The sequence below is a fragment of the Anomaloglossus baeobatrachus genome, chromosome 4, assembly GCF_048569485.1.
Source record: "Anomaloglossus baeobatrachus isolate aAnoBae1 chromosome 4, aAnoBae1.hap1, whole genome shotgun sequence".
In the NCBI taxonomy this organism is placed as follows: Eukaryota; Metazoa; Chordata; class Amphibia; order Anura; family Aromobatidae; genus Anomaloglossus; species Anomaloglossus baeobatrachus.
Genome location: NC_134356.1, coordinates 114,415,666 through 114,435,458, shown reverse-complemented (window position 1 = coordinate 114,435,458; position 19,793 = coordinate 114,415,666). Strand labels below are relative to the sequence as shown.

Here is a 19,793-nt window from a genome sequence, read left to right as displayed (position 1 = left end):
TATATGGGTGCCTCCTGACTTTAGCCAAACAGCAGATAGGGATGAGGCATTATTTATGTCAGCGTGTTTGAACACAAGTTTCTATGCAATATAAGCTGCTACCATAATGTTTATGGTAGCAGTGGCGTAACTACCGCGGTCGCAGCGGTCGCGACTGGGCCCGGGAGGTTAGGGGCCCGGCGGCCGCCAGTCAGATCAGCAACCAGCTCCTGTGAGTGTGAGAGGAGCGGGGCTGATCTGTCACAGACCTCGCGGCCGCTATTTGACCCGCTGCCGCCGCCGACACCGGGCCCCCCTGCCTGATGTCAGCGGCGGCACCGGGGCCCCCTGCCTGGTGTCAGCGGCTGCAGCGTCTCCCCCGTCACCGCGCACAGTAATGATGAAGCATAGCGCGGCCGGTGTCGCGCTATGCATCACCATTCTCCCCCTGTGCGATGACGTCACTCCCGAGCGACTGCTGTGCTGAGTGCACAGAGTGCAGGACAGGAGGACGCCGACCGCAGCACCGGGAGAACGAGCAGCGGGGAAGACAGCAGCGGTGGAAGGAAGAGAGAAGGTGAGTACTTGTTTTTTTTTTAATATAAGTGAGTAAACGGTGGCCAGAGGCTTGGGAAGACAGTTCTGGGGAAGCTGCATTATTTTACATGGAAGCCTGGAGAGGCTGCTTTATACATGGAGGTCTGAGGAGGCTGCATTATATGTGGAGGTCTGGGGTAGTTGCATTATTATACATGGAGGCTTGGAGAGGCTGTTTATACATGGAGGTCAGAGGAGGCTGCATTATATATGGAGGCCTGGAGAGGCTGCTTTATACATGGAGGTCAGAGGAGGCTGCATTATATATGGAGGCCTGGAGAGGCTGCTTTATACATGGAGGTCTGAGGAGGCTGCATTATATATGGAGGCCTGGAGAGGCTGCTTTATACATGGAGGCCTGTAGAGGCTGCTTTATACATGGAGGTCTGGGGAGGCTGCATTATATATGAAGGTCTAGGGTGGCTGCATTATTATACATGGAGGCCTGGAGAGGCTGCTTTATACATGGAGGTCTGGGGAAGCTGCATTATTATACATGGAGGCCTGGAGATACTGCATTATACATGAAGGCCTAGAGATACTGCATTATACATGGAGGCCTGAGGAGGCTGGGTGCATTGTTATACATGGAGGCCTGGAGAGGCTGGCTGCTATATTATACATGGAGGCATGAGGAGGCTGGGTGCATTGTTATACATGGAGGTGGTCTGGAGAGACTGGGTGCTATATTATACATGGAGGCCTGAGGAGGCTGGCTGCATTATTATACATGGAGGCCTGGAGAGGCTGGCTGCATTATTATATATGGAGGTCTGGGGGGGCTGCATAATACAAAATGAAGGACACCTTATACATGGAATATAGGGGTGCATTATGCATGGAGGAGTATGGGGCTGCATAATGCAATATGAAGTTTTATGGGGTTGCGTTATAATACATATAGGACTATGGGGGCTACATTATAATACCGGTATATGGAGGACTATGGAGGCTACCTTATACATGGACTATGGGGGGTGCATTATAAAACATTGGGGACTATGAGGTGCAGTATAATATATGGAGAACTATGGGGTGAATTATAATATATGGAGAACTATGAGAAATTCATTATAATAATTGCAGGGCTACTTTATACAAGGAGGACTATAGGGCTGCATTATAATATATGGAGGCCTATGTGGTGCAGTATAATACATGGAGAACTATGGGGTGAAATATAATACATAGAGAACTATGAGAAATTCAAGATAATAATTGAAGGGCTACTTTATACATGGAGGATTATGGGGGTACATTATAATATATGGAGGACTATGTGGTGCAGTATTATATATTGAGTACTATGGAGTGAATTATAATGCATGGAGAACTATGGGAAATGCATTATAATACATGGAGGACTATGGAAGTGTATTCTAATATATGAAGGGTTATGTGGGACCCTTTATACTATTTGGAAGGCTATGTGGGTGCCATTATTGTATTTGGAGAACTATATACAAGGGGGGACAAAGATACAAGCAGGGGATGGGAACGTTTTGTGCTGAGGGAAAAAGGCTCTTTTCCCTCAGCACCCAGCTTTCCCATGCTCTGCTATACATCTTCTCTCAGCACCCAGCTTTCCCATGCTCTGCTATACATCATGTCTCAGCACCCAGCTTTCCCATGCTCTGCTATACATCTTCTCTCAGCACCCAGATTTCCCATGCTCTGCTATACATCATGTCTCAGCACCCAGCTTTCCCATGCTCTGATATGGGAAAGCTGGGTGCTGAGGGAAAGATGTATAGCAGAGCATGGGGAAGCAGTGTGCCGAGGACAAGATGGATATCAGAAAATAGGAATGCTGGGTGCTGATAGAGGGATTTCAGATCATGGGAAATCTGGGTGCTGTGGGTAAGAGCCAAGTGTCAGCATCATTATCCTGTACCCCGAGTGTCAGTGTCATTATCCTGTACCCTAAATGTCGATGTACGTGAAGGGGGGGCCCAGGTCTGAACTTTGCACCGGGGCCCATCAAACTCTAGTTACGCCCCTGTATGGTAGAGTTGAAAAAAATAATTGCCGATTAATAGTGATTTCATGCGTGTGATCAACTTAAAGGGGTGGTTCACCCATATTTTTTATTTTCTAGATCGATATTATATTGAGAAACAATGTTTATCTCAAATACCTTATGTTGGCAATAGTACCTGTGAGAGGCATGCCTGTTCCCCATGCCTGACCCCCGGGCTCCGTGACCTCGGGGATCCGGTGACGTCACGTCAAGTTCCTGACGCAGTGTCCATGAGTGATGGGCTGTGGGCGGTGTTTCACCGCTCGTCACAGCCCATCAGCAGCCTCCTCCCTCACAGCAGAGCGCTGCAAGCAGGAGACACACTGGGCTGTGACAAGCTGTGAAACACAGCCCACAGCTCAGTGAGTCAGGAAGACTGCAGCCGGCCGCAGGGATGTCACGTGTCCGGAACTTGACGTGACATCACCGGATCCCCAAGGTCATGGAGCCTGAGGGTCAGGCAAGGGGAACAGCGGTCTGCAATATCACCTCTCACAGGCACTATTGCCAACATAAGGTATTTGATAGAAACATTGTTTCTCAATATAATATCGATCTAGAAAATAAAAAATATGGGTGAACCACCCCTTTAAATTCTTCTAGACTTTAAGCAAAAGCCTATGTCTGTCACATAGGGAAAACAGATGCCTCAGTAAGTAAGAGCAATGAATTGCTTGATCTTAAAAGACTTGGGTTCTTCATTCCATCAAGGACACATATTTGGCTGGTTAACAAATATACCTGTTTGTTTTGCACACGTGAAGTATCTGAATCAGGGCTCCACAGGGGCATTTTCCGTAAAGCCTCATCTTCCACAAATGAAATATCTTGAAGAGACATGCTCAGAGTCCGACCGTATTCAATGGCTTCATTCACAGCATTGTTTCCAGGATTTCTGCAAACACGGCAGGACAGTATGCACGATGACCACACCGTATTGTATGCAAACACACACTCTATAGGTGCAATGTGTAATGTAAAAGGGTGTATACATTTCTACAAATAGATTAAAGGGATTGAAAGATCACCAATATCAGATCAGTATGGGTGCGTCACCCACCAATCAACTGTGGCCAGATGTGATCAGTTGCAGAGCTGTACAGAACAGCTGTGCCACGTACTGCACAGCCGCCACCATTACAATGAATAGGAGTTGATCTGCACCTGCTGAGGCCACTGTTCAGCTGATTGAGCTGTGCTGCTCCACAGCTGCTAACATCTGACTGCCACCGACACCAGCTTATAGGTGCAGGTGTCATGTGTCGTATCCACACTGATCTGGTATTGATGACCTATCCTACCGAGTGATAGTGGACGACCACTTTAACGTCAAAACATCTGCTAATTTCAACCGAATTTAAAGGAGACATTTGTTGTCTTAGACTCACCTCCATGTCATACAAACAACAGTACCATCGCCCAGGCCTGTAGTAATGAGTGTATGGCCATCTAAAGAAAATGCCATTGAGCCAATACCTCCTGATAGGTATGAATGACAACATACCCGAGCAAAGGTTTCCTTGAAAACAGTAAACAGGATAAATATTATCAAGAAATGGAAATTGCAATGAAGAAATGTAGTAATAATAATAATAATACTTATTCACTTATATAGTACTATTAATTCAATAGCACTTACATCAGCAACACAGTCCCCATTGGGGCTCACAATGTAAATTCCCTATCAAGGCAAGAAATATTATGCCTAGAGATGTTACCATACAATACCACAGTTACCACAGTATACTATACAATACTTGTATATGTGAATTTTGGAAACCTTGTAAAATACAGATATTCGGGTACAGTGGCATCTGTTACCATCCAGTAGCGTTCAGTCCCTATTATAATGCCAGAAGACTCTTACATAAATGGTAACTTGTACCTGTCATTTCATGAAATTATGATATAAATGCATAGATCTGTAGTTGTGCTTTTGATTATGTCCTGACTGGTGTGGGAACACATACCAGTGTTACTTTCCTAGAGAGCCCCTAGGCTCCTGCCCAGTTGTCAGTAGGAAGTAACCTAGCCTGAACAATCTGCCGGGACTATACATGCTGCAATTTCTGCAATTACTGCAGTGGCCAATGAGATACCAGCCTAAATCGGAACCCCTCCTATCTGCGTTCTTGTAGGAATTGTAATAGGGGATAGCTGGAGATTACACGTTACAGCACACTGAGGACTAGAGTGGTAGAGATGGGAGAATCGATTCGCAGGACTATGGTCCTTTGGCCAGGTCAATTGACCACTGGTTGGGAGGTCTGCAAGTCTCCTCACCTCACAGTATTCCCAGCTCTTCTTTTGATTAGCTGGGCTAATAATAAAAAAATACGCTAATAATAAAAAAAAGACCCACGTGGTAAGGTGTTTTGCATGCCTCCCTTCCAGCAGTCACAGATTACTGACCTAGCCAAAAGATTATAATCCAGAGAATCGATTCTACCATCTCTATAGAGAGGAGATTGAGATGGCAGCAGCGTAGTGAGAGCAATAGATGAGATTGGGTTAACAGCAGCACAATAAGAGCCAAAAAGGAGATCAAGGATACAGAAGCATGACGGCCAGAGAATAGATCGAGGTGGCAGCACAATGACAGGCGATGGAGAGATTGTGGTGATAACAGCACAGTGAAAGCCACATGGGAGATTGAGGTGACACTGTGAATCAGAAATAAAACAGAGGTGACGGAAACATAGTAAGAGCCAGGGAAGAGACTAAAGGCCCTGTCACACACACAGATAAATCTGCGGCAGATCTGTGGTTGCAGTGAAATTGTGGACAATCAGTGTCAGGTTTGTGGCTGTGTACAAATGGAACAATATGTCCATGATTTCACTGCAACCACAGATCTGCCAAAGATTTATCTCTGTGTGTGACGGGGCCTTAAGGTGACAGCATCACAGCTACAACTGGGGAGGAGATCAAGGTAACAGGAGCACATTAAGACTCAGGAGGCAGAAGCAACAGCAGCATAATGACAGCCAAAGAAGAGATTGAGGGGACAAAAGCACAGGCAATCAAAAGTAAAACAGAAGTGACGGAAACACAGTGAGAACCAGAGAAGAGACTGCAGCACAGTTATAATTGAGGAGGAGATCCAGGTAACAGCAGCACTGTGACACTCAATAGAGGAGATCGAGATCATTGAATCAGAGTGAGAGCCAGAGAAGAGACTGGAGGTGACAGTAGGTCAGTTACAGTTGAGAAGGAGATCCAGGTAACAGCAGCACCATGAGTGAGACTCGATAAAGAAGATGGAGATGATAGAAGCAAAGTAATAGCCAGATAAGAGACTGAGGTGACAGCAGCACCGATACCGCTGAGGAGGAAACCCAGGTAACAGCAGCACAGTGAGACTCGATTGTAATGCTTGAAGCACAAAGAAAGCCAGAGAAGAGATTGAGATGACAGCAGCACAGTTACAGCTAACGTAACAGCAGCACAGAAAGACTTGATAGAAGAGATCGAGATGACCAAAACAAGGCGAGACAGGGCAGATAGAAGTTTCAGCCCGGCGAAAGAGGACAGATTTAGCTGAGAAACAGAAGCATGAATAGATACTAACACTGTTCTGTTTAATGCTATTCAGTTACATGCTCATCTGTGTATGAATGTATGAATGTCCTACTCTATGTTAATAGATCCAGCTGGTATAGATAGTAATCTTATATGATCTACTGCTCCTTCCTTTCATCTGTCTCTTGTTTCTGTGATCTAACATAACAATAGTGATTGGACAGCAAATTACAGAGTAGTGAGACGCCTAATGACAGACACTTCTTACAGGATTAAGACAGCATTTTTGCAAATAAAGCTCTTTTTAGTTTATAAAATAATGTTGAATAACTTTTTGCATGTAAATATATACATGCATTTTTTTTTAATCATGAGACTAAAGGGTATTTTACACGCTGCGATATCGGTACAGATATCGCTAGCGAGCGTACCTGCCCCCGTCAATTGTGCGTCATGGGCAAATCGCTGCCCGTGGCGCACAACATCGCTAACACCCGTCACACATACTTACCTGCCTAGCGACGTCGCTGTTGCCGGCGAACCGCCTCCTTTCTAAGGGGGCGGTTTGTGTGGCGTCACAGTGACGTCTCACGGCAGCCGTCCAATAGCAGAGGAGGGGTGGAGATGAGCGGCTGGAACATGCCGCTCACCTCCTTCCTTCCGAATTGCCGGTGGACGGAGGTAAGGAGATGTTCGTCACTCCTGCGATGTCACACGTAGCGATGTGTGATGCCGCAGAAACGACGAACAACATCGTTACTGCACATACAACGATATTTGGTGTTTGAACGACCTTTCCAAAACCAACGATTTTTGCCTCTTTTGCTATCGTTGAAGGTCGCTCGTACGTGTCACACGCTGCGATGTCGCTAACAACGCCGGATGTGCGTCACAAACACTGTGACCCCGACGATATATCGTTAGCTTAAGCTAAAGTCACATTCCCTGAAGTTAGGAATCAGCAGACACATCAGTCAAATCTGTCACCAGGCCTTCACAATGTATACGCTCTGTAATTGGTTTTAAGGCTAAATCGTGTAACCAAGATGACATCACTTTGTTTTTTTAACCCAGTTTAACCGCCTGTCCTGTTCAGTTTAGCCTTCATTGATAACAATGTTGGAACATTATAAGAAATATACTTTCTTATTATCTTTATTTGTGTATGATAGTAGGAGTATTATACACAGATTGTACTGTACCCAAACTTACCAAATTCAAAGAATCCTTGAGATACAGAGTACCATCCGCTGCTGATAGTGCCAGCCACTTCTGATGAGGAGATGAGCGGAGATCGCCGGGTCCCAGCTGACTGCCACTAACTTTGTTTTCTGCAGGGAGAACTTTAACCGTATCACCAGATGTTTCCTAATGAGAAATGTCCATGTTAGGTTTCATTATAATATATGGACATGTGTCTATATATTGTGCAGGCTGGGTACATTGCCGTTCTTAGGGTATATCTATGTGCGGCCTAATAGTAGACCCTAGCCTATCTACACATACAGTGCCTACAAGTAGTATTCAACCCCCTGCAGATTTAGCAGGTTTGATAAGATGCAAATAAGTTAGAGCCTATTAACAGATGCATAAATCTTACAAACCAACAAGTTATGTTGCTCAGTTAAATTTTAATAAAATTTCAACATAAAAGTGTGGGTCAATTATTATTCAACCACTAGGTTTAATATTTTGTGGAATAACCCTTGTTTGCAATTACAGCTAATAATCGTCTTTTATAAGACCTGATCAGGCCGGCACAGGTCTCTGGAGTTATCTTGGCCCACTCCTCCATGCAGATCTTCTCCACGTTATCTAGGTTCTTTGGGTATCTCATGTGGACTTTAATCTTGAGCTCCTTCCACAAGTTTTCAATTGGGTTAAGGTCAGGAGACTGACTAGGCCACTGCAACACCTTGATTTTTTCCCTCTTGAACCAGGCCTTGGTTTTCTTGGCTGTGTGCTTTGGGTCGTTGTCTTGTTGGAAGATGAAATGACGACCCATCTTAAGATCCTTGATGGAGGAGCGGAGGTTCTTGGCCAAAATCTCCAGGTAGGCCGTGATAACCATCTTCCCATGATGCGGACCAGATGGCCAGGCCCCTTGGCTGAGAAACAGCCCCACAGCATGATGCTGCTACCACCATGCTTGACTGTAGGGATGGTATTCTTGGGGTCATATGAAGTGCCATCCAGTCTCCAAACGTCACGTGTGTGGTTGGCACCAAAGATCTCGATCTTGGTCTCATCAGACCAGAGAACCTTGAACCAGTCTGTCTCAGAGTCCTCCAAGTGATCATGAGCAAACTGTAGACGAGCCTTGACATGACGATTTGAAAGTAAAGGTACCTTACGGGCTCGTCTGGAACGGAGACCATTGCGGTGGAGTACGTTACTTATGGTATTGACTGAATCCAATGTCCCCACTGCCATGAGATCTTCCCGGAGCTCCTTCCTTGTTGTCCTTGGGTTAGCCTTGACTCTTCGGACAAGCCTGGCCTCGGCACGGGTGGAAACTTTCAAAGGCTGTCCAGGCCGTGGAAGGCTAACAGTAGTTCCATAAGCCTTCCACTTCCGGATGATGCTCCCAACAGTGGAGACAGGTAAGCCCAACTCCTTGGAAAGGGTTTTGTACCCCTTGCCAGCCTTGTGACCCTCCATGATCTTGTCTCTGATGGCCTTGGAATGCTCCTTTGTCTTTCCCATGTTGACCAAGTATGAGTGCTGTTCACAAGTTTGGGGAGGGTCTTAATTAGTCAGAAAAGGCTGGAAAAAGAGATAATTAATCCAAACATGTGAAGCTCATTGTTCTTTGTGCCTGAAATACTTCTTAATACTTTAGGGGAACCAAAGAGAATTCTTGTGGTTTGAGGGGTTGAATAATAAATGACCCTCTGAATAAACTTTTCACAATTTAAAAAAAAATGAAAAAAAGAAATAACATTCTTTTTTGCTGCAGTGCATTTCACACTTCCAGGCTGATCTACAGTCCAAATGTCACAATGCCAAGTTAATTCCGAATGTGTAAACCTGCTAAATCTGCAGGGGTTGAATACTACTTGTAGGCACTGTACATGCTACAAGAGGGGCATCGAGATTTAAAACAAAATCTAAACAAAAAAACAATGAGGTCATGAACAATAAATTTTATTAATTAATTAAAAATAATGACTGCCAACAGCTGGCAAAGTACAAGAAAAAGGGGCATTCATATGTGATAGAGTAGAAACCATTGTAAAAATGCACAGGTACAATGTATAGATTAGGTCCAGAAGGATACGTGCTATACAGTTACTGGAATGAGCAAAGAAATTGTGTCAGACAGTAATGTGGGTATGGTGTCAGACACAGGTAATTGCAATATAACAGCGTGGTGTTAGGCACATGCAAGTACAATATGACAGTATAGTGTCAGACCGTGTGGTGTCAGGCACTTATAAAAAGAGAATTTTGTTTACTTACCGTAAATTCTTTTTCTTATAGTTCCGTATTGGGAGACCCAGACATTGGGTGTATAGCTTCTGCCTCCGGAGGACACACAAAGTACTACACTAAAAAGTGTAGCTCCTCCCTCTGAGCATATACACCACCTGGATAACCAGATCTAGCCAGTTTAGTGCAAAAGCTGAAGGAGAATAGCCACCCACAAGTAAAGACAGAGCAAGAACCGGAACAACCGGAGACTCTGTCCACGACAACAGCCGGTGATAACACGCGGAACAAGAAACTGCCAACAGGCAACAGGGAGGGTGCTGGGTCTCCCAATACGGAACTATAAGAAAAAGAATTTACAGTAAGTAAACAAAATTCTCTTTTTCTTTATCGTTCCTATGGGAGACCCAGACATTGGGACGTCTCAAAGCAGTCCATGGGTGGGAATAAACAGAAAAACTGAGAAGTAGGCAGAGCCTAACTTCACAAATGGGCGACAGCCGCCTGAAGGATGCGTCTGCCCAAGCTCGCATCTGCCGAAGCATGAGCATGCACTTGGTAGTGCTTTGAAAAGGTATGCAGGCTAGTCCAAGTGGCAGCCTGACAGACTTGCTGAGCCGTAGCCTGGTGCCTGAAAGCCCAATAGGCACCGACAGCTCTGGTCGAGTGTGCCTTGATCCCCGGCGGGGGAGGCACCTGAGTACTCTGGTAGGCGTCCGAAATGGTCGATCTAATCCAACGAGCTAAGGTCGGCTTAGAAGCCGAGAGGCCCTTGCGCCGACCTGTGGTTAGCACAAAAAGAGAGGTGCACCGCCTAAGAACAGCGGTGCGAGACACATAGATCCGGAGCGCCCGCACCAGATCCAGAGTATGCAACGCTTTTTCAAAGCGATGAACAGGAGCCGGACAAAAGGAAGGCAGGGAAATGTCCTGGTTAAGGTGGAAAGGAGAAACCACCTTAGGGAGAAAGTCCGGAGTCGAACGGAGAACCACCTTGTCTTGATGAAAAACCAAAAAAGGTGACTCCGAAGAGAGCGCAGCGAAATCAGAGACTCTCCTGAGGGAAGTTATGGCCACTAGAAAGACCACTTTCTGTGAAAGACGAAACAAAGAAACCTGCCTAAGAGGCTCAAAGGGGGGTTTCTGCAAGGCCGTGAGAACCAAATTGAGGTCCCAGGGATCCAAGGGCCGCCGGTAAGGCGGAATGATGTGAGACGCGCCCTGCATGAAGGTGCGGACCTGAGCCAGCTGGGCGATACGCCGCTGGAACAGCACTGACAGAGCCGAGACTTGTCCCTTGAGGGAATTGAGGGATAGTCCTAGCTGCAGACCGGACTGTAGAAAGGACAGAAAGGTCGGCAAGGAAAAAGGCCAAGGAGCATGGCTAGAAGAGCGACACCAGGACAGGAAAATTCTCCAGGTCCTGTGATAGATTTTGGCCGAGGAAGACTTCCGAGCCCGAGTCATAGTGGAGATGACTTCAGGAGGAATACCTGTGGTGCCTCCACTTAGTGGGGGTTTAGCTGTATCCTGCTAGAGCATCAGTTTTTGGCCAGGGCGATGTACACACTGCAGCCCAACTTGCTGTGAGTAATACTTGATTTTTGGAGGACATTATCCTCTTATTGTTGCTTTTTTTATATTAGGAATACCAGAAGCCGTCAAGATCCAGGACTCAAGAGCCACGCCGTCAATCTGAGAGCCGCAGAATTCTGGCGGAAAAACGGACCTTGTGAGAGAAGGTATGGACGGTCCGGAAGATGCCACGGCACCTCTACGGACAGATGGAGCAGGTCTGGGTACCAAGCTCGCCTGGGCCAGTCCGGAGCAATGAGGATGACCCGACGGCCCTCCATTCTGATCTTGCGCAGAACTCTGGGCAAGAGAGCTAGAGGGGGAAACACGTAGGGCAGACGAAACTGGGACCAATCTTGAACCAGAGCGTCCGCTGCAAAGGCCTGAGGATCGTGGGAGCGAGCCACGTAAACCGGAACCTTGTTGTGCCGGGATGCCATTAGATCCACTTCCGGAGTGCCCCACTTGCGGCAGATTGACTGAAACACTGCCGGATGCAGGGACCACTCGCCACTGTCCACGGTTTGACGGCTGAGATAATCTGCTTCCCAGTTTTCCACGCCTGGGATGTGGACTGCGGATATGGTAGACTTGGAGTCCTCCGTCCATTGAAGGATGCGTTGAACCTCCAACATTGCCAGGCGGCTGCGTGTCCCGCCTTGGTGATTGATGTAGGCAACCGCTGTCGCGTTGTCTGACTGGACTCGGATGTGCTTGCCCGCCAACAGGTGGTGAAAGGCTAGGAGAGCTAGAAGCACAGCTTTGGTTTCCAGCACATTGATCGAGAGGGCTGACTCGGACGGAGTCCAAGTGCCCTGCGCTCGGTGGTGGAGACCTACCGCTCCCCAGCCGGATAGACTGGCATCCGTGGTGAGGATCACCCAGGACGGGGCCAGGAAAGAGCGCCCCTGAGACAGAGAGAGGGGCCGAAGCCACCACTGAAGGGAGCTCCTGGTCTGTGGCGACAGAGCCACTAGCCTGTGCAAGGAGGAAGTCCGCTTGTCCCAACAGCGGAGAATGTCCAGCTGCAGAGGACGCAGATGGAACTGGGCAAAGGGAACAGCCTCCATTGATGCCACCATCTGACCCAGCACCTGCATTAGGTGCCTGATGGAATGACGGCGGGGCCTCAGCAGAGAGCGCACCGCCAGATGGAGGGACTGCTGTTTGACTAAGGGCAGCTTCACAAGTGGCGGCAGAGTCTCGAACTGCATCCCTAGGTACGTGAGCCTCTGGGTCGGAGTCAGAGTGGATTTGGGCAGATTGACAAGCCACCCGAATTGGGCTAGAGTGGCGAGAGTGAGCGAGACACTCCGCTGACAGTCTGCGCTGGATAAAGCCTTGACTAGAAGGTCGTCCAGGTAAGGAATCACTGCCAACCCCTGGAGGTGCAGAACCGAAACCACTGCTGCCATGACCTTGGTGAATACTCGAGGGGCCGTGGCTAACCCGAAGGGGAGAGCCACGAATTGGAAATGTTCCTCTCCGATTGCAAAACGTAGTCAACGCTGGTGTGAAACTGCAATTGGCACATGCAGATAGGCATCTCTGATGTCGATGGATGCCAGGAAATCTCCTTGGGTCATTGAGGCAATGACTGATCGCAGAGACTCCATGCGAAAATGCCGCACCTGAACATGCTTGTTGAGAAGCTTGAGATCCAGGATGGGCCGGAAGGAACCGTCCTTTTTGGGGACTAGGAAGAGATTTGAGTAGAAACCTCTGAACCATTCCCGGGCGGGAACTGGTACAATTACTCCGTTGGCCTGCAAGGATGCCATGGCCTGAGAGAAGGCGGCGGCCTTGGAGCAGGGGGGAGTTGACAGAAAAAATCTGTTTGGCGGGCTGGAAGAGAATTCTATCCTGTAGCCGTGGGATATGATATCCCGCACCCACTGATCGGAGACGTGTTGAAACCACACGTCGCCAAAGTGGGAGAGCCTGCCACCGACTAAGGACGTTGCTGGCGCGGCCAGATAGTCAAGAGGAGGAGCAGCTCCTGCGGTCTTCTGTGGACGCGCCTTTGTGCGCCAGATGGATTTTTGGTCCTTGGCTGAGTTAGTGGACGAGGCCAAGGGCTAGAGGATGACCAGTTGGAGGAACGAAAGGAACGCAACCTCGACTGGTTCCTACCCTGGGCAGGTTTCCTGGTTTTAGTTTGTGGCATGGAAGTACTCTTCCCGCCAGTAGCTTCCTTAATAATTTCATCCAGTTGTTCACCGAATAGCCTGGATCCAGCAAAAGGGAGCCCAGCAAGGTACTTCTTTGAAGAAGCATCTGCCTTCCACTCTCGAAGCCACAAGATCCTGCGGATAGCGAGGGAATTAGCCGAAGCCACCGCAGTGCGGTGAGAAGCCTCCAGCATGGCAGACATGGCATAGGATGAAAAAGCTGAAGCTTGGGAAGTTAAGGCAACCATTTCGGGCATAGATTCCCTGGTGAGGGAATGCATTTCCTCTAGAGAAGCAGAGATGGCTTTGAGAGCCCACACTGCTGCAAAAGATGGGGAGAACGAGGCCCCTGCCGCCTCATATACAGATTTGGCCAGAAGGTCAACCTGGCGGTCAGTGGAATCCTTAAGAGAGGTGCCATCAGCCACTGATACAACGGTCCGGGCTGAGAGTCTAGACACCGGAGGGTCTACCTTTGGTGAATGAGCCCACTCCTTGACCACCTCAGGTGGAAAGGGAAAACGGTCATCCGAACCACGCTTTGGGAAGCGTTTGTCAGGACAGGCCCTAGGCTTGGTCACAGTGGCCTGAAAACTGGAGTGGTTAAAGAACACACTCCTTGTCCTCTTAGGCAAGGTAAACTGGTGCTTTTCTGCTAGAGAGGGTTGCTCCTCTGATACTGGCGGATTGAGGTCCAGTACAGAATTAATGGACGCAATCAAATCACTAACATCTGAGTCACTTTCGGACAGATCAATGGGGCACATGGAGGTAGCCTCCGAGCCCCTAGTAAAGGCATCCTCCTCGTCCTGCGAGTCAGCTCTTGAATCAGAGCCGCGGGACGAGGAAGGAGAGGGGACCCTGCGTCTCCTTTTAGGAGGACGGGGTCTGGGACCAGATGATGAATCCTCTGTGAGCTCCGCTGAGAGAGCCCTAGCAGCAGAGGCACCCTGTGAAGGGGGCTGATGCATGTTCAGCAAAGTCCGGGACAGCTGTCCCATGGAGTCGGCAAAAGACTGGGAGATTGACCTAGAGAAGGATTCTACCCAAGCCGGGGGTTCAGCCACCAGAGCCGGAGCAGCCGAAGAGACCACTGGGGGGGGTGATTCCAGGCTGAGGCATTGTCAGGGCAGAGCAGGCATCACAATGTGGATATGTGCTCGGTTCAGGCAGCACGAGCTTACATGCAGTGCATACTGAATAGAGCTTTGGAGCCTTGTTCCTCGTGTGAGACATGCTGCTGAAGTGGGGGCTCTTGCCAGAGTGACCCCCAGAGAGTATATATGGAGACCCACAACCAGAGGTTGTGGCTTACCAGACCGCTGGAGCGGTGTTGTGTGCCCTCCAGATCTCAAAGCCCGGACCCCCAAGCACCTCAGCAGGGATGCTGCAGCCAGTGCTGATTGCAGAGAAAACGCTGATAAAATGGCGCCGGAGCGAGGAGAGGGGGCGGGGCCAACCCTGAGAGCGGGATCTGGAGGGCCAAAGAGACTTACAGGGGAGGAGACATGTACTCAGTGAGGAGTGTCTCTCCCCTGTGCAGAACGGCCGCTGGGCGGAGCCACACTGTCCCTCTGCATGAATGACATGCGAGGGCAGTGAAACCGAAAGTAGGCCACCGGCGAAGCCGGGTCCTAAATTTGAGCGGTGCGGCCGGCGCGCAGGCACCATCGGCGCGGTTCTCAGGCGACAGCCAGAGAACCCGCCGGAAATGTCACAAAAAACACTCAGCACACTCTCCCCACATAATAAAAGTACAGGGACCCCAGAACATAAACGTCTCAGGTACTTAGCTGCTGAGACGCAGGGCCATGTCCCTGGGGATGAGTGCTCCGTCCAGCAGGATCCTGAAGGGCTGCGGATGGAGACCGGTCTCCTGCAAAGCATGGAGAACCATGCTGGCTCCCACTTCAAGCCAGAGCCCGAGGGATGGTGAAGGAGCGCGGCATGTAAGGCTCCAGCCTTGGAATCAACCTTAACAACACCGCCGACACAGTGGGGTGAGAAGGGACATGCCGGGGGTCCAGACTTGGACCCGCTTTTCTTCAAAATCTTTCCAAAAATGAAAAATCAGATGAGAATGCATGTGTGGATGTATGCCTCCTGAACACAAAGCAATGAACTGGCTAGATCTGGTTATCCAGGGATGTATATGCTCAGAGGGAGGAGCTACACTTTTTAGGCTAAGTTCACACTTCAGTTGTTTTCAATCCGTCAGGTCCGTCAGCAACGGATCAGTTGTTTTTTAGATGTCAACTGATGCAACTGATGTGTTTTTCACAGGATTCCTTTCACAGGAATCCTGTGAAAAAACGGATCAGTTGCGTCCGTTACATCCGCTGTGCGTCCGTTTTTTGACGGATCAGTCATGATCCGTCTGTGTTTGGGACAGCCCAGTGGGCGTGCCAAGCATGCTGGGCATGCTCAGTAGAGCATGACGGAATCCTGCGCTGGATTCCGCTGTAAGACGGATTACGACGGAATCCAGCACCATAGACATGCATTACAAGCTTGACGGATCGCGACGGATTCCTGCGCGGCGCGTTAATTTTGATGGCCCGAAAAACGTTACATTCTGCGTTGCTCCCCGCTCGGCGGTCAGTCAAAAACGACGGACCGCGACGCAGCGGATGCAACGCAGGGTCATCAGTCGCAATCCGTCACTAATAGAAGTCTATGGGGAAATACAGGATTCCTGCAAAATATTTTGCAGGATTCCGTAATTCCTCAAGGCTACGGATTGTGACTGATGCAAAACACAGGATGTGTGAACTTAGCCTTAGTGTAGTACTTTGTGTGTCCTCCGGAGGCAGAAGCTATACACCCAATGTCTGGGTCTCCCATAGGAACGATAAAGAAATACAGAGTGACAGTATGGTGTCAGACATATGTAATTACGGTATGGCAGTATAGTGTCCCACACCAGTCTGAAAAATAGGCATTCAGCAAACACAATGAAGCAGTGTGGTGTCAGACACATGTGTGTGCAGTATGATGGTAAGGGTGCTTCACACGCTGCGACATTGCTAGCGATCTCGTTAGCGATGTAACACGCCAGGTCACACATACGATTTGCCGAGATCGCACATGTGACCGGCGCTACAAAAGTGACCTATGTGCGATCTCGGCAAATCTTATCTGCGATCTGGCGTGTCACATCGCTAATGAGATCGCTAGCAATGTCGCAGCGTGTAAAGCACCCTTTAGACGTATATACATGGCAAAGTACTGTTAGGGGGGCTTTACACGTTGCGACATCGCTACTGATATATCGTCGGGGTCACGTCGTTAGTGACGCACATCCGGCGCCGGTAGCGACATCGCAATGTGCCTAGGTGCGATGATGAACGAGCGCAAAAGTGACAAAAATTGCTGATTTGTTTCACGTCGTTCATTTTCATAATGTCGCTCCTGCTGCAGATACGATGTTGTTTGTCGTTCCTGCAGCATCACACATCGCTGAGTGTAAAGCCGCAGGAACAACAAACATCTCCTTCCCTGCGTCCACCAGCTATGCGGAAGGAAGGAGGTGGGCGGGATGTTATGTCCCGCTCATCTCCGCCCCTCCGCTGCTATTGGCCAGCCGTTTGGTGATGTCGCTGTGACGCCGAACGCACCTCCCCCTTGAAGGAGGGATTGTTCGGCAGTCACAGCGGCGCCGCTGCACAGGTATGTGCGTGTGAAGCTGCCGTAGCGATAATGTTCGCTAACCCCATATATCGCATGTACGATAGGGGCGGGTGCTATCGCGCTGGACATCGCTAGCCGATGCTAGCGATGTCGCAGCGTGTAAAGCCCTCCTTAAATGCATGCAGAGACATGAGAGTGTATGTGTGTATGTCCGCTAAAGGAATGCGCACCATCGCATTTACAATTACGAAATTTTGCACAGACACTCCATGTGACTCAGGGAACGTCATAGACTATGTTTGGGTGGGAAAATTTAACCCCGCGCTTTACAGTTACTCTTTAAAAATACTGCCTCCATTAAACTGAATGGAGGTGGGAGCTACAGGCTATTAATAGCAACTGTCAGTGGTTGCTATAGGAACTAAATAAACTGTTAGTATATGAAGCTTATGGGTGAGGTAATATGATGTCGGTGGTGAGACAGACAGAGAGAGACAGCAAAATACAGACAGAGTGAGACAGACAGGGAAAGAGACAGAGAGATAGAGACAGACGTGGAAAAAGACAAACAGAGACAGACGGGCAAAAAGACAGCCCTAGAAAGAGACAGCCGGGCAAAGAGACAGACCTGGAAAGAGACAGACCGGGAAAAGAGACAGATGAGAAAAGAGACAGATGAGAAAAGAGACAGACTAGAAAAGAGCCAGACGGGGAAAGAGCCAGACGGGGAAAGAGACAGACGGGGAAAGAGACAGACGGGGAAAGAGACAGACGGGGAAAGAGACAGACGGGGAAAGAGACAGCCGGGGAAAGAGACAGATGAGGAAAGAGACAGACAGAAAGACACACACATAGAGACAGACACAGAGATAGAGAGAGACAGACAGATACAGAGATGGAGACAGATAGACTGATACAAATACAGACAGAGAGATAGAAACAGACAGACAGAGACATAGACACAGACAGACAAGGAAAGAGACAGACAGAGAGATAGACAGACAGCGACACACAGAGACTGGGAGAAAGACAGAGAGACAGTGGGTACTACAGCTAGTTATATAATAAAAGGAAAATGAGGTTACTGGACCAAGATGGAGCCTGTGAACACATGTGACGCCGAAACGCACGTCAGGGTGAGTGTCACATGTGCTCATAATAATGCGGTCATTATTTTTAATTAATACAATTTATTGTTCATATCGTTCTAAACTCGGTACCCCTATTGAGTCTTTCGTAGGTCTGCCATATCCCCACAACCCATGCGCTATCTATACATACATTTTATTTAGACATTCTATCCTTTATAGTGACATGCATGGTTGTTTTTTTTATCTAACTTGGTATATACAGTCATATGAAAAAGTTTGGACACCCCTATTAATGTTAACCTTTTTTCTTTATAACAATTTGGGTTTTTGCAACAGCTATTTCAGTTTCATACATCTAATAACTGATGGACTGAGTAATATTTCTGGATTGAAATGAGGTTTATTGTACTAACAGAAAATGTGCAATCCGCATTTAAACAAAATTTGACCGGTGCAAAAGTATGGGCACCCTTATCAATTTCTTGATTTGAACACTCCTAACTACTTTTTACTGACTTACTAAAGCACTAAATTAGTTTTGTAACCTCATTGAGCTTTGAACTTCATAGGCAGGTGTATCCAATCATGAGAAAAGGTATTTAAGGTGGCCACTTGCAAGTTGTTCTCCTATTTGAATCTCCTATGAAGAGGGGCACCATGGGCTCCTCAAAACAACTCTCAAATGATCTGAAAACAAAGATTATTCAACATAGTTGTTCAGGGGAAGGATACAAAAAGTTGTCTCAGAGATTTAAACTGTCAGTTTCCACTGTGAGGAACATAGTAAGGAAATGGAAGAACACAGTTACAGTTCTTGTTAAGCCCAGAAGTGGCAGGCCAAGAAAAATATCAGAAAAGCAGAGAAGAATAATGGTGAGAACAGTCAAGGACAATCCACAGACCAACACCAAAGACCTGCAGCATCATCTTGCTGCAGATGGTGTCAATGTGCATCGGTCAACAATACAGCGCACTTTGCACAAGGAGAAGCTGTATGGGAGAGTGATGCGAAAGAAGCTGTTTCTGCAAGCACGCCACAAACAGAGTCACCTGAGGTATGCAAAAGCACATTTGGACAAGCCAGTTACATTTTGGAAGAAGGTCCTGTGGACTGATGAAACAAAGATTGAGTTGTTTGGTCATACAAAAAGGCGTTATGCATGGAGGAAAAAAAAACCACGGCATTCCAAAAAAAGCACTTGCTACCCACAGTAAAATTTGGTGGAGGTTCCATCATGCTTTGGGGCTGTGTGGCCAATGCCAGCACCGGGAATCTTGTTAAAGTTGAGGGTCGCATGGATTCAATCAGTATCAGCAGATTCTTGACAATAATGTGCAAGAATCAGTGACGAAGTTGAAGTTACACAGGGGATGGATATTTCAGCAAGACAATGAACCAAAACACCGCTCCAAATCTACTCAGGCATTCATGCAGAGGAACAATTACAATGTTCTGGAATGGCCATCCCAGTCCCCAGACCTGAATATCATTGAAAATCTGTGGGATGATTTGAAGCGTGCTGTCCATACTCGGCGACCATCAAACTTAACTGAACTGGAATTGTTTTGTAAACAGGAATGGTCAAATATACCTTCATCCAGGATCCAGGAACTCATTAAAAGCTACAGGAAGCGACTAGAGGCTGTTACTTTTGCAAAAGGAGGATCTACAAAATATTAATGTCACTTTTATGTTGAGGTGCCCATACTTTTGCACCGGTCAAATTTTGTTTCAATGCGGATTGCACATTTTCTGTTAGTACAATAAACCTCATT

At 47.9% G+C, this 19,793-nt stretch overlaps 1 protein-coding gene across 1 annotated transcript in view; it reads right to left on the bottom strand.

Moving 5' to 3' along the window:
- The window catches only part of CFAP43 (cilia and flagella associated protein 43), a 207,640-nt gene that overhangs the window by 131,761 nt on the left and 56,086 nt on the right, over positions 1-19,793 (bottom strand). Inside the window, exons 15-17 of the mRNA XM_075344505.1 lie at positions 7,331-7,486; positions 3,985-4,115; positions 3,338-3,491 (exon numbers count right to left, since the gene is read on the bottom strand). Of these exons, the coding sequence (XP_075200620.1) occupies positions 3,338-3,491; positions 3,985-4,115; positions 7,331-7,486 (441 nt within the window). The remainder of the gene's footprint in view (positions 1-3,337; positions 3,492-3,984; positions 4,116-7,330; positions 7,487-19,793) is intronic.